At 36.0% G+C, this 14,891-nt stretch overlaps 1 protein-coding gene across 7 annotated transcripts in view; it reads left to right on the forward strand.

Moving 5' to 3' along the window:
* CCSER2 (coiled-coil serine rich protein 2) overlaps positions 1-13,141 on the forward strand; it is a 156,164-nt gene extending 143,023 nt beyond the window's left edge. For 3 of the 7 annotated variants that reach the window (XM_070782269.1, XM_019953810.2, XM_019953812.2), the window contains one exon: positions 11,085-13,141. In XM_070782269.1, coding sequence (XP_070638370.1) covers positions 11,085-11,903 — 819 coding nt within the window. In that variant the 3' untranslated portion in view covers positions 11,904-13,141. Of the gene's footprint in view, positions 1-499; positions 585-2,821; positions 2,896-6,130; positions 6,171-9,847; positions 9,881-11,084 lie in introns of all 7 variants that reach the window. The other 4 variants (XM_070782270.1, XR_002180088.2, XM_070782271.1 and 1 more) reach the window with 4 other exon arrangements.
* Positions 13,142-14,891: the final 1,750 nt, after the last annotated feature.

A 14,891-nucleotide genomic window follows, 5' to 3' on the forward strand; every position in this document is an offset into this window, starting at 1 on the left:
CTGAGTCTTTTGAGTGCTCTGGTGGTTCTACTGTCTTCACTAATGTTCTTTATTTTTCTTGCTAATCCTTTGAAAACTACGATTTAAAAAAGAAATAAATTTTTGAATGGTAATTTTTAATTGCCTGATTTATTATTGATGCAATTTCTGTGTGTTTAACACCTAAAGTCTGTCTTCCCTTTTAAATGCTTTCATTTTTGCAAAAAACTGTAATGTACTACTTTAAAAAGAGATACAAGCTGATAGATGTTTACCAAAAAAAATATTACTTCATATGCATTAACCATAAATGTTAGAGGAAATAATTTTTTCTTCATATACGAAAAATAACTAGGTTGGATTAAGATATAATTTTAGTAATTTGGGCTACCTGTATTTTAAAAAATGGAATCTGTCTTTTCATTAACACTGTTGTTTTTTTTTAAAGTATGACTGTGGTGTCTCTGTGTTTTGGTTCCCTTTTTTATTATGCCTCCCACCCCCGTCTCTCTCTGCACAGGGTGGGTATTCTGCTCCCTCCTTCTCTCCTTGGCAGGGCTCCTTCCAAGGGATCCCACGGACTGTCCCGCCGCACCGCAGACAGAGTGAGTCTGTGCCTCTCACTCCTATCCTGCTCTGCTTCCCGTTCACGTATCCCCTTTCTGCATGACCACCCTCCCCAGCACCTCCTCTCTGTCCAGAGTGATCTGCAGGCACATGCTAAACCAGCACTCCCTGGGCTCTCCTCTCTTAATTAATATTTCCTACATCTGCATGTGAACAGACTTTTCCACGTAGAGCCTCAGGAAAGCTGTCTGACGTTAATGTCGTTCTAATGCCATTTAAACCTGTTGCCAGTGATGCTGTACCTACCGACATGCATCTGTCGTTAATGTGTTTTCTCTTTTCATGACCTTGAGATAATATGAATAAAGCTTGTTTTTAAATATAGTCATGTTAAAAATGTACACTCTAAATGCAGTGGTATAATGGACAGATGCATATTGTTTAGGGAGCAGGCTTACTAGACCATTGCACATTTCTTTAAATATTTCCTAATCGAAAGGCTTTGGTTGCGTTTCACTGTTTTCTAATACAGAAATCTTTTAAGTCATTTCAAGGGTGTTTTTAAATAACTAATATGTCTTTATAATTTATCAGCCGCTTTACAGTACAGAAGAAATGACTTTTGAATATGCATGGTTTACTAACATTTCTAATGATTTAGTAACTGTTTGACTTCAAAAAAAAATCTTTGTTTCATTGAATCTGCTTTCCAAAACAGTGTTTATTTGTGTTATATACTTACCTGGTAAGTTGATTATATTTTATCTTTTTTGAAAAGTCACCCAGAAAAGCTAATATTAATGAAAAAGATATTTAAATATTGTCAGTCACAGTCACTTTTATGCCTTCTCCATGGATTTGCCCTAATTTTTAATTCATATCAATTTTTTCATAAATTATCCTTACCTAAATAATGTGAAGTATCAAAGATCTAAAAGGGGGAAATTTTAAGCAGTTAAAATTTTTAAATGTGATTTATTCAAATAAAATTTTATTTCTTGAATTAGTCAATAGGAAGTATCAACATGAATTTGAGACAAGGTTTGAAATGTATGTTTTGGTCATTATGCCTTTCCTTCCCTTTTGCACTTTTTAAAGAATAGTGGGATAGAGTTTGCATAGGCTTTTATATCAAGTTATTTAGTAGCAAGTTAATTTGTTCAAAGCATTCCTCCCTCCTTCTTTCCCATCTCCCACCACCTTTGTAAATCCTCCTTTTTACTTCCCTTGCTTCAATTAAGTTGCATTCTTTTCTCCTCTAAAGATTGCTAGCACATAAAGAATTATACTAAATTGCTGGTGAACCAATCTGAATTCCAAAGGGCAGTTTTGATCATGTATTCTTAGGCTGTAGCCATACTGCATTTACCTCAGAAGGACGTGCCTACCTTGGATTTTCTGAAGCCCCCTTTTAGTCCCCGATCTTTTCCCCACTGTTTATCTCTTCTATTCTCCTTCCTCTTATCTAGATGCATTATGTAATTGGAGTTGACAGTTAACTATTCAGTATTACAGATAGTTTTAGATTTATTTTTTAAAACATGTTTCCCAGAAGCACCCATTTCACTAGTTTCTTATCTGCATACCTTTAGAAATTTCTTGTCCCTCACCTGAGTCATTGGCCCTCCATTTCCAAATGCTTCTTTCTCCTTTGGATTTAGAACTACTTTTTAAATTTCTGTGAAGCAACACTGTCTGTTCTTCCATACTACTGTCAAGATCTGTCTTTCTAGCTTTTCTGAAGATGAAACCTCCTTTCTCTGCATCTCCAAGTTAGCAAAAAGAAAGTTTGGTTCTCCAGCATTTGAATGTGTTGGCCTCAATATACATTGAGTCTTTTTCTTGATCATTGAGACCTTTAGGACTTTGTTTGTGGAAAGTGATAGAGGACTTGTTCACAGTTTTTTGACAGCTCTTCTTGAGCTTTGAAGGTTCCTTTAAAGGAAATATGTATTAACTGCTACATTATTTGAATTTACCCTGAGAACAGCTGACAGGAATATAAAAATAATAAGTATAAAATAATAACATTATTATTATGTAATGACAAAATAGAGGAGAAGGTTGTGAAACAATGGGTAAATCCAGTGGTTTTCCAGAGAGTTTGGGAATAGGTCTCCCCTTTTCCTACACTAAACTGATTATGTAGTCAGTGATACAATATTTGTCTCCACATTTAATCAGTATGTAACTTCCAGCACTGACTTTTGGAGAGGTTAATTCTGCAAGTGATGGCATGTAGTTGAAAGAGTTCTCTTACATTATTGTATTTCAGTAGTAAGTTCTTTCTGATGCCCTCCTGAACATCAACTTAAGCGAATTGCCTTTTTTGGTAAATGCAGAAGCCAGGTAAGCTTGGCTTATTAGTTTTCAGTAAGATAGTCTGTGTTTGGTTTTGTATTTTAAAATGTGTAAGAGCAGTGGACCTAACACAGGCATAAAGAGATAGCTTGTAGATATTGCAGAGTGTGAAATAACTGATGTTTATGGGACTGTTTAGCTCTGATAACTCTAGAAAGCTGCAGTGGCTAAGCATGTTCTTGGTTAATTTAAGAATATCTCTAAAAAAGATAAAGGAGATAAACGGAAGATAAAGGAGATAAAAGGAAAATCCTGCTCTTTTTTAAGTGTCTTCCCCCCCCCCTCAGGAAATTTTGACCTATATTTCTTTTCTCAGGTATATTACTGATCTTAACTTGATGATGCTTGTCTTCCAGTTTCGAATTAACTTTTCCCTAGGTTAGAAAATATCTACATTTAGACATTCGAAGATCTTCCTGTTGTTAGTAGGCACTTCAGCTTTTATCCAGATTGACTTACCAGCTGGCATTAGTTTAGTATTTCTAATTTCCACCTGTGTAAAAGTAGGAATGATAGTTTTATGTGTATATGTATAAAAGTTTATATATATATGTAAAACCTACTTCACAGTATGAAAATTTAATAAAAATAATAACTTTTGGCAAGTAAAAGTCTTAATGGTAATCTTAAGTAACAGTTCTTGCCAGAGCATACTGCTTCTAGAAATACTTGACTTTAAAAAGTGTATTAATACTGCCTATTTCTTATCATGCCTAAAGAGACTTTTAAAATTTGCTCTTTAACACCTTTCTCAGAAGAATTTAGAAATCTTGCTACCTTTAGCTTCCATGTGCAGTAACTTAAATTGGAAGAAAAAAGATACTTTTAAGCAACAGAAGTCATTAATAATGTTTACATATTAAAAGCCCATTTAAGCCCAAAGTCTCTTTTTTAAAAAATTTTATTGAAGTACAGTTGGTTTACAGTGTGTGTTTAGTTTCTGCTGTACAACAGAGTGACTCATTTATAAATATATATATTTTCATATTTTCTTTGATTATGACTTATCACAGGATATTAAATATAATTCCCTGAGCTATACAGTAGGACCTTGTTGTTTATCCATTTTATATATAATAGTTTGCATCTGCTAATTCCAAATTCCCAATCCAGACCAATAGTTTCTTGATACGGTGTTACCTGGCTTGTAAATTTATATAATAATTATAATTAATTATACTCACCAGAGTTATGTTAAGAATAACAATTATATTGTCTTATATTTTCCTCCTCCTCTTATAACCTTCAATGGTTGTTTTACAAACCTTTTTTGACAACTGACACAAATTCATTTTACATCATAACCCGGTATGTATTTATTGAATGAAACTATACAACCCAATATATGCATCTGTGTATATTTAAAATTCAGATAAAAGATTCATAAAATATTACTTTCTCTTAGGACATTTGATACGCTCATATTTTCAGTTTTTGTTTTGCTTTTTTCCATATAGTATTATCTGAGCATTTTTCATACAGTAAATATTTCTTGAAAACATTTTAATGATTACATGGTAATATGTTATCATGTGACTATGATATGCTTTATTGTTTTCCTGTTGTTTCCATTTCCCCTTATTAAATAGAGATACTGGAGATATTATTGTAGTGCAGTTTATTCTTGTGTATAGATCAGTGTTCGCGCTAGAAGGATGGTTGTTAAAGGGCGTGTGCTTTTTAGAATGCTTGATGTGTGTTGCTGAACTGACAAACATGTTCATAAGGTACACCTTAACGCGGCTCAATCCGATTGGCTTCACCATGTGACTGTAATCAATTTTATATGTAAAGATAGCATGTCAGTGCTTTAATGAGAAATTAGCTCGGAGAGTGACTTTTCATAAAAATAAAATATTTTTCAGTGAAGTAGAAAAGGGTAGTAAGTCAGTAAAAACAGAACAATTTGATTTTACAGTAGGCTATTTTTTTAAATGTAGTTAATATAGAATATGTGTCCACTGTGTCCATTTTGCAGCTAGTTCAAGTGCATATTAGTCATTGGTTAATTGACTAGAAATGTGCATCAAACATGGTCCTGGAAGCTGCCCTGTAAACATCAGCATGGGTTAGTTTCTTTCTCAAAAGCTTGCGATTATGAGAAACAAAGCAGTTGCTGTTGTCTGCATAAGCCATTCATAATGCTCCGCAGATTCTGCGGTTGTTTTATTAGCTGTGTTTGTTGCCTTGTCATAGTGCCTGCAGCCCCCTACTCTGGATAAGTATACCATGCATATTGGTCACCAGTGGAATTGTTCTATTATGATGTTTAGTTTTTTCTTTTTTTCTGAAGTATTCTGCATCCCAGAAGTAAATTCTGATGGGTTTTACATCTCAGAGATGTAAACTCATGAAATTTAGGCATCTCATACTGATTATGCCTGTGTGGTAAATTGCTTAAGTCACTATTATTCATGTTGTTAATTTTTAAAAGCTGTTAACTGATTAACTTAGAAAAGCCATTGAACTCCTTATTTCAGAAATTGCTTATTTTTAATTTCTATTTATCAGTCAGGTATCTTCCTTAAGTTCTCTTGAGATTTGGGGACATTACTCTGACATCTAGGGAATAAGACATTCCTGGTCTCCCCAAATCCCTGAAAACTTTGATTGGGTTCATGTGAATTATAGAGTAGAATTCATTGGACCCAGTTATGCTAGGGATCCAGTCCTGTCTTCCATCTCTCTAGTGATGTATGGAGCCTCGCTTATAATGTGGAACATCATATTTAAGACATACATGAAGATCAGATTAGTCTTTTATTGCCCTTTAATGCAGCAGTAGTAAACTGAGTTGTGATTGCAATATGCAAGACTCTGAAGTTATTAAAAATAATTTCTACTTCCTTTATAAGGGATTACATGCAGTTAAACCATTTTAGGTCTTTGGAGTATGAATATTAATTGTGTCAAAATTCTTTTCAGTATTTTATTTGTGTAAGATTCTTTACGTGATTCCTTTTAAGGGTAAGAAGTTTATATACACTGTGTTGTGGATAGGAATATTTGTATTAACTTATAAACCACTTTAGCAAGTATAAATCTATTGAGATATGTTTTCATTTTATAGAAATATATTGAAATAATGCCTGAAAAAATACAACAAAAGCAAATACTGTTGGCTGCTACCCAGTCATGGCAGTTCCTTGGTGTTGTATGTGGTCTCTGACACCATTGTCCTGTCTTTTTCTTGTCTCTGCTCTCCCATTATGCTATTGGCAAGGAGTTGAGAAGTTAGTCCATTACTTCTCTGACAAAGCGTGGTACAGTACAATTTCAGATTTTTTCCTACCACCTTCCTCATTGTCACTTTTTTCTCCCCCAGTTTGCATGATGCATGTCAGAGCCTGCATGAAATTACAGGCATGTTACAAGTGGCTCCATTACCATCTTCCTTTTATTCTTTAAAATATATTCAATATTGATAATAAAGTTATATGTACCAAGGAAAAATAATACTAGGTAATTCCTGTGTCTGTTATGCAGTAGCATTATTATGCTGTAGGACATTTTCTTCTTTCTACCTTACCTATATTGACATACTTTTTTTTCCATCAGGACTTGATATTTCTAGCTGCCCTCTTACTATTGGCGACTTCAGAACATGAATGTTTACAGAAACTGATATGACTTTTTCCTTATGTTAAAATGCTTGATATCTTTGAAGTGATATGAAACAGAGGTGAAAAGTTTTTCTTAGTGATGTGTGCTGATTTGCATTTCCTTGTGTTCAGTGTATTTCCTCCAGTGGATCACTTAGAACCACCTTTTCCTGGAAATACTGTTTCACAGTGTGGCTTGAGTTTGGTATCTGAGCATTTTCCTGTGTAGGACAGATCAGCTAAGAAGGCAATAGGGCATCATCTAAAAGAGTTAATACCTGAATGTTGGTATTGAATCTGCCTTTTGAGTTTTTAAAATAGTCAGCTGGCTATATTGCATATTCTGAGAATCTGTGAGCTCGTTGGACTTAACTCAGTATACATAGAACAGTGGAGCTTCCCAGGTGGCTCACTGGTACAGAGTCCGCCTGTCAAGCAGGAGACGTGGGCTCAGTCTCTGGGTTGGGAAGATCCCCTGGAGGAGGAAATGGCAACCATTCCAGGATTCTTGCTTAGAAAATCCCATGGACAGAGGAGCCTGGCGGGCTACAGTCCAGGGGGTTGCAAAGAGTCTGACATGACTGAGTGACTGATCATGCGCTCACACAGAAGAGTCAAGTTTTAGTGCTGCATTTTAAATTCTCTGTCAGTTCAAATTCTGACTTTGCTGTTTGTTAAAGTGTGTGAATTTGAATAACTACTTAATTTCATTTAACCTCAGTTTACTCATTTACAAAAAGATCATACCTTCCACCTAGTATCTTATGATAATCAGAGATCATGCATGCTATGCAGAATTTAGCTGTCTACCACTGGGAAGAAGGGAAACCCTTCTTTTATAGTCTGAAGTATATTTCTCAAGTATTTGGAATGTGTCAGGTGTTACATTGATACTGAGTAGGTTGTGTGCATGTTACCATTTCATTGTGATTAACAGCAGTTCACTGAGGTGTAGGTACTGATATTATCCTCATTTTACAAGTTATGAAATTCCATCTCAGAGGAGTAAGATAATTTACCCAGCATCTCATTGATAGACTGAGAAGCCAGAATTTAAACCCAGATCAGTCTGTCTTCAAACACTAAGTGGTTCAGTACTGTGTTGTACTGGCTCCTTCATATAGCCACATGTAAATTCTCTCTAAATGTTAAATTGCCTTGCATTTATTTCCTAGCTTTGGTTTATCTCCAGGAGGGCACTTGAGGATATGTGTCATATCAGATATGCCTCCTGTGAATTTAAAATATTTAAATATGACCATCATTATTGAAATATGTATTTGGATTCTAGAAACCTTGTAATCTGTAACAACTAGTTTATTATAATACTATTACAGAATTTGCTTTTCCCCCCTCCAGACCTAGCTACTAAAGGGCCATAGCTTGAATTAATCATTTTCACACCTTTTAACAATCATAAGTGACATTTATTGAGCAATTTTGATGTGCTCTGGGAGGTTCTATCCTAAGTGTTTTACATGTTATAGTCATTTTTAATTATTAGAAATGGAAAATAGTTGAATGCTTGTTAAGATAGTTTCCCTAACACATTTCATCGAGAAATGTCTAGTCTCCAACTAAAAGGCACCTCTGGCGTAGCTGGTAAGTCAGTATGGGGGGTGCAGGTCATATGGGAGGTGCGGTGTTCAAGTTAACATGTAATGAATCCTTCAGGCTGTGCTTCTAAACTTGAATCATTAAGCTGACCCCAAACTTAGAGAACACATTTTTTAAATTATAAAATTTCTTGTCCATCAGTGTTTTTTAAAAAATTTGTTTAAATTAGTGCTGTATCAGTGACCTATGGTAATTTATTACCGAAGAGGCAATTTTGGAATGTACTATTTATTAATAGTTATTCATTTATCCTATAAATATATATTTAATCCCCATTATGTGGGCTTCCCAGGTGGCGCTTATAAAGAACTGCCTGCCAGTGCAGGAGACACAATAGATGTGGGTTCGATCCCTGGGTCAGGTAGATCCCCTGGAGGAGGAAATGGCAACCCACCCCAGTACTCTGGCCTGGAGAATCCCATGGACAGAGGAGCTTGGCCGGCTGTAGTCCATAGAGTCGCAACAAGTTGGATGTGACTGAAGCGACTTGCACACATGCATGCACACACATACATGTGCAAAATACTGAGGATACCAACTACAGCAACAAAAAAAATATGAATAAAGAAAATATGAATAAAGAAAGCATGGTGCATGCCTTAAGGAGCTCATAGTCTTTGGTTATCTTTGTAAGCAGCACAGAATAGACTTTTAAGATTATCATTGAAGATGCCTGTCAGCCCCTTGCATAATTACTTGGTAGTGCGTATTGCTGGCACTTTTGACCTTAACCTCTGTAGCCATTGCATTTGAGAATTCTCAGAATAGTGCGTTGAAGTGTATGTATTCAACTATTGAAGTAAGACTTGAAATAGCTGAGTCCAGTTAGAAGCACTGAGCTCTTTCAGTCTAGGAATGGGTCTCCATTTTTAAACTTTAGTAACCAACTTTTCTATAAATTATAAGGAGTACTAAAGCTCTACTTATTTGTGACTACAGGGAGTTTCCTGAGATCCCCTAGGCGTAGGGGGAATTTGTCCTGCCCTCTGAGTCTTGTGGGCTGCTGAGGTTGTGCAAAGAAAGGACTGGTGGGCAGCTTACCTAGAGGTCTTTTGTTTCTGGATACAGGGCAGTATCCCATCTTTCATCTTCAAAGCCAGAAACCTAGAACTCACCTTAAACTTCTCTGTTTCACCTTTTAAATCTTTTTCAATCCTTTCCTTTTTTTTTTTTTTAACTAATATCCTAATTTAAAACCCATATATTAATAATTCACCTGGGTGTTGGCAGTGGCATACTGTCTGGGTGTTCTGCTTGACAGTCTCCTCCCCTTCTGTCACCTTCCTCACTGATTCCACCAGAATGACATTGTAATGACATTGGGTCTTGGGATTCCTCTGCTTAAAATTCCTCATCGTCTCCCCTGACCTACTGTACAGAGTCAAGACTGCTCAGCCTGATGTGAGTTTCTTTCTGAGCTGGCCCTTGCCCACACCTTCTCACCAGCACTGTGCTTGCCAATCAGTCTAACAATTGGAAGTTGCTGGAACATATCATGTCTTTTTTTTGCCTTTGTATTTCGCATGTTGTGGCCCTCTACCCTGACTGTTTTTCCCTTCCTGTCTTCTTGGCAAACTCCTGCTGTTCTTAAAACTCAGTTCCGATGTTGGTATTTCTTGGATGCCGTCTGTGACCTCTCTAATCAGGCATATGTTTTGCTTCTACCTGTTGTTATGCTTGAGACACGGTCTCATCTTTTGTTTATCTGACTCTCTCGTCAGGCCTCTCAACCACAGGAACAGCATTGTGTTCAGGTTCATATTTTCCTGTACCTACTACAGTGCGTGACATGTCAGACATTTTAAAAAAAGAATGTGTGGGAGTGTGTATGTATGTGTGTGCATTTAAAACATCTATAGCAACCATCCCTGTATCACAATAGGACCAATAGGCTTTGCCCCATATACTGTAACTATTTGGGCCATAGAAAGATAACTTTAAAAGTCATATTTTCTTTACCGACTGCCCAAAAGTAATAGAAATCGTATATTTCCCTTGATTTGTATAGAATATAACCACGCAGTGGGCTCCAGAGAAGTGTGTGCAAGGCATGTCAGCCTTAAGAACTTTTCTATTGTAGGCTTCTGAGCTTTAGTTCAGGTTACAGGCAACTTGAAATCTGTTTTACTCTCAGACATCATTCAAAAAAGCTGGCTATTTTTAATTTTATTAACAGACATTTATTCCTGGGGAGGGTAAATCCATTTTTCACTTATCGGCCATAATAGAGCCTTAGTTGATCCCTCAAATGGCAGTGAGACAGAACAAATAAACCGTGAAAGCCTTTCATTCTGAAACTTTTCAGTAAGAATGTTAAAAGAAACTTAACATTAGCTTAAGACGTTGACCTATTTCTGTGTAAGTGATTAGAATTTCACATCAACTTAGAATATAATCTTCATTCTAAATTGTGTTTATCTGCTGGTAATTTTAATTCTCAATTAAAATTTAGAGGTACAGCACCTGACACTTAAATTAATACTTCTTCTAATAAAGTGTTTTGAAGTGGAATACAGCTTTCCTTTAAAAAAACTTTAAAATGGGTAATATTCTGAAATTCTTAGTGACTGTCTGAATGTTTTATGGAGATTAAACCAAATGACTATATAGAAATCATTCTGTCAAGCTCTCTTTATATAAAGTTTTAAATAATTAATGAATCAAGATAGGAATCTTCTTTCTTCAATAAACCAGTGCTTTAATATTTTTCTTTTATCCTGTTTGATTTTGGATCTTGTTTAGTGTTTACTGCTTGTACCATTTTTTGTTTGCATCATCACTCATATGTGTCTCTTAAATTACTTGAATATTGCAGCTTATTTTTTAATTAAAAAAAAAAACCCACATGCTTCTCATATTAAAACATAATAAGTGCCAGCACAGCCTAATTGGAACATATTAATTCTGGGTGGTGTTTCTAAAATGAATTGTTGCTAATGTTGTTTTTAATTTTAATAGCCTCAAGTACTACAGCCTTCCAGCAGCCTTCCCAGACCCACAGACCACACCCAGGGAAAACTAGTAAAGCCACAACATACCGAGGCCCACAGTGAGTGCACAGTCCAGGGCACACATCAGGGTGTTGTACCTCCAGATGAAAGCTTTACACACGGCTCGCAACAAGAAAGCAGCAATGGTCTGGAAGACCAGCCTTTTTCTTCAAGCCCGGAATTCACTAAGGATGTGGTGAAGAGTATGCCTTCTGAAGCAAACTTGAACACGACCTTGAATGCTCAAGAGCCATATCATCTGGCAAATAATCAAATCGGTGACATGCAGTTTGTGCCCACTTCTCTTCAGACACTTCCCCAGTCAAGTACAGATGACCAGGCTAAGAGAGTTGGAAGAAATCAGTCTTCTCCAGAGGGCTACACATCTCAGCCCACGTCCTCGCAGCTTTTTAAGCCACCCATCTTGAATTCTTTGGTATCTCCTTCAGTTCCTGAAACATCTCCAAATAGGACTCCCACTTATAAGAAGTCACCAATAATCACACAATGTAATTCCGCAAAACTCCAGCCAACATCTAGTCAAACAAATCTTGCAAGTAATCCAAATCCAAAAGTGTCTAAGCTCCGCCCCCCTTCTGGCTCTTTCAAACAAAAACACATAAGCAACCCCCGACTAGAGCCTCAAAACTTCCAGGCCAAGACAAGCATCCCAAGGCCACTAATAAGAAGAAAAGAAATCATGCAGACTCCTAATGACAATTTGAATTCTGGGGATTGTTTGGCTTCTAATCAATACTCTCGTCTTCCTAAACCAAAGATACATTAAGTGCATAGCCATCACCTGCCAATTTGTTTTTTTTAAAAAACAATCTGTTCCGTAATAGCTTTATGTGTGCAGTTTGCTACCACGATGGAGGTTCCATTGAAAGCTTGCAAATCCTAAAATTAAAACATGGAAGCTTCTACTGGTTTGGCTCTTCTGTTTTATATCCTGGTTGAAGTATATACCATTTGAGCATATTTGTCTCAGGTAAACACGAAAGTTTGCTTACTCATTCAGAGGTCTACAGAAGGCTCTGATCATGTCATCCATTCCTCTGCACATCACAAACTTCATAACATTCTGCTTAGCAGGCAGCAAATGTGCTTGCTGACGTAGTCCCTTTAAGGTCTGTATTAATTGTGGTTCTCAGAGCCTCACCCTTTTCCATTTGTCCCTCCGTGAATATGGTTATTATTTTAACTGAAGATTTGGTGATAATGAAAGATGATAGTCTGTAAGCAGAGTTCTGGCCAGTGATTTGTATATTTTAAAGGTCTATGCAAAAGCTCTGTGATGAATAAAGGAGAATGAATTCAGGCTTTTAATGGGAAGTTAATATAAGTTTTATTTTTCCTTGTTATAGTCTCAGTATTTATTTATTTACCAGACAAATTCCCCTGGCTAAAATTCTTCATATTATATATATATATAAACCAATTATATGTTGCTTTAACATCTTGTTAAACACACACACCCAGATTCACACATAATTTGTATTTGTTTTTGTTACTGGTTAAATTTTGGAAGGCTTGAGTGAAGATACACCTGAAACCTGACCTAAAGATATATTCATTTGTAACATATGTTGGTGCTAGAGTTTTGCTGGTAATTCCGTTTTAAATCCTATAGGCTTATGAATCCATGCTAGCTGTTTTGAGGTTCCACAGTATATATTTTAAATTAAGTCTTTATTGTAATATTTATATTTATTGACTTTCTGCTAATATCCGAAGACTGGAATAATGGACTTGAAATGTTTGCACAGAACTTTGATGGGATATAAATGTCTCATACGTGGGGATTTAAAACTATTTTCTATAGCAAAATGAGTTAAAATATTTTGAGTATAATTATAAATTTAAGTAAGACTATCTTGAGAAAACCAGAATTCATAATAGTTGTGTTCTTCTGGGTTTTCCAGGTTTTCCTTTTATGTTGGTGTGTATTTGAAAAGTAGATTTGGGAAGAAAAATAAAATTGGAAAGGGGAAATTGTGTTTTATTAAAATGTATTAAAAGATATTTCAATGGCAATATGCTTATTTATTTTAATGTGCTAGGAAGGCAGCTGTGGAACTGCCAAGGGACCATACGCGTTAACCTAATCATGCTGCTGACCGCTCGTCAGGTGGTTCAGTCAGTGTGCCCTCCTGTTCTCCCAAATCATGGTGTCTCTAGGCTGTTCATCTGCTGTTGCTTTCGTTAGGATTAATGTCTTTCAGACAGACAATATTTACTAAGTCAATTTTTGTTGTGATCAGTTGACCAAAAATTTATCAAAAGGGATCATGGCCAAAAAGTCAGTCACTCAAATTTCTAGTGGTCCCTTTACAAAATGTACATTGCCCCATTTTAGAGAAACAGCACAGCAAGGGCTCTAGTGGAAATCTGAAAAGAGGTGTTTCCTGCCATGTGACACAGTCACCCCTTCCTGCCAGGGGACCATTCTAGTGGGTCTGCCACTTCACCAGATAGCGGCCCTTCTTGGACTTGGTGATAGGTGAGCAGCCCAAGTCTCGAATCAGGCTCTCATCCGACAGCACTCTGCCAGAGAAGCACTAGAGTTTAGAAAGTGTTCACATAATGCAGGTATTGTTACTATGCTAAGTGATGAGGTGTATCAGGAAGGCTCTTTTTTTACAGGCAGTCATAGCTGAAGCTGTAAGTGGGTACGTGTGGTCTTTCATTTTGAGGAGGAAAGAAAACTGTTCTCAGTGCAAATGAGGTGTTTCCCTAAAGTAGAACATACTGATTAATAGGTTTTGGTTTATTTGGACATTGAACCAAACTCTCAAGAAATGTTACCTTTATCTTTAGGGAAAAAATTTTTAGATACTTACTTTAACCCCCTCGTCTGAGGGCAATGTCTGTGTATTAAAATGTTGACTCCTGCAGTATGTTTATTAGAATCCTTTTCCTGGTCTGTTTTTTATTCCTGATGAAATTGCAGAAATATTAATCCATCAGTTCAATTTCTGTGTACCTTTGTTGAGCCTTAATCTTGGCAAAAGGCTCATCAATATAATTATGAAGCATACTATTATATATAAGAGAAAAAAAATCTATGATGCTTGCGAGAAATAACAGAGTATTTGCCTGCAGTTTTCTTTAAAAACTGCAAGAATATTATGCTAGTCTGTCTGCTCCTTAGTAAATGTTAAGTCAGAAATGAGGTGGGGCAGCAGCTCACCTGAGTAATCAGAAATCACTGTTTCAGATTTGGCTTGATCTCTGTAGTGCTTCTGTCAGTCAACTCTGTGCCAAATCCCTTTCCATAGGAACTCAGATCACTTTTTTCCTTGGTTCTTGTGATTTTGGTGAAGATGGTTGCAGTGTATGAATTTTTAATCCTGAGGAAGAAGTTTTTATTGGTGTTAATCACATTTGTGAAAGAGAAAATAGAGTATGTGGAATTATATATTTGGCTGTTAATGGGATGCATATCAAATTCCTTAAAGACAGCTTGGCCTAAGGAGTTAATCAGTACAGATGCAGATGATTTTGAAGGCGCTTAAAGAATTATGTAGTTAATATCATTTAGAATGTTTCTGATAACTGAGACCCTCTAGCTTTTTTCTTTAGGAGTCTCATTTTAATTTGTGCAATATTTTCAGGCATACAACTACTGTTCATTGTATTTATATAGATATTAGAGAACCTTACTAAGTATTTTAACAAGTAAAAATCTGAATATGAGAGAAACTATCAGATTTGCACTTTAAATGAGCTTAATTGCTTGGAGTTGTGCCTGAAATATCGAAATGCCTCCTAT

This window comes from Bos indicus, chromosome 28 (genome assembly GCF_029378745.1).
Source record: "Bos indicus isolate NIAB-ARS_2022 breed Sahiwal x Tharparkar chromosome 28, NIAB-ARS_B.indTharparkar_mat_pri_1.0, whole genome shotgun sequence".
NCBI lineage: Eukaryota > Metazoa > Chordata > Mammalia > Artiodactyla > Bovidae > Bos > Bos indicus.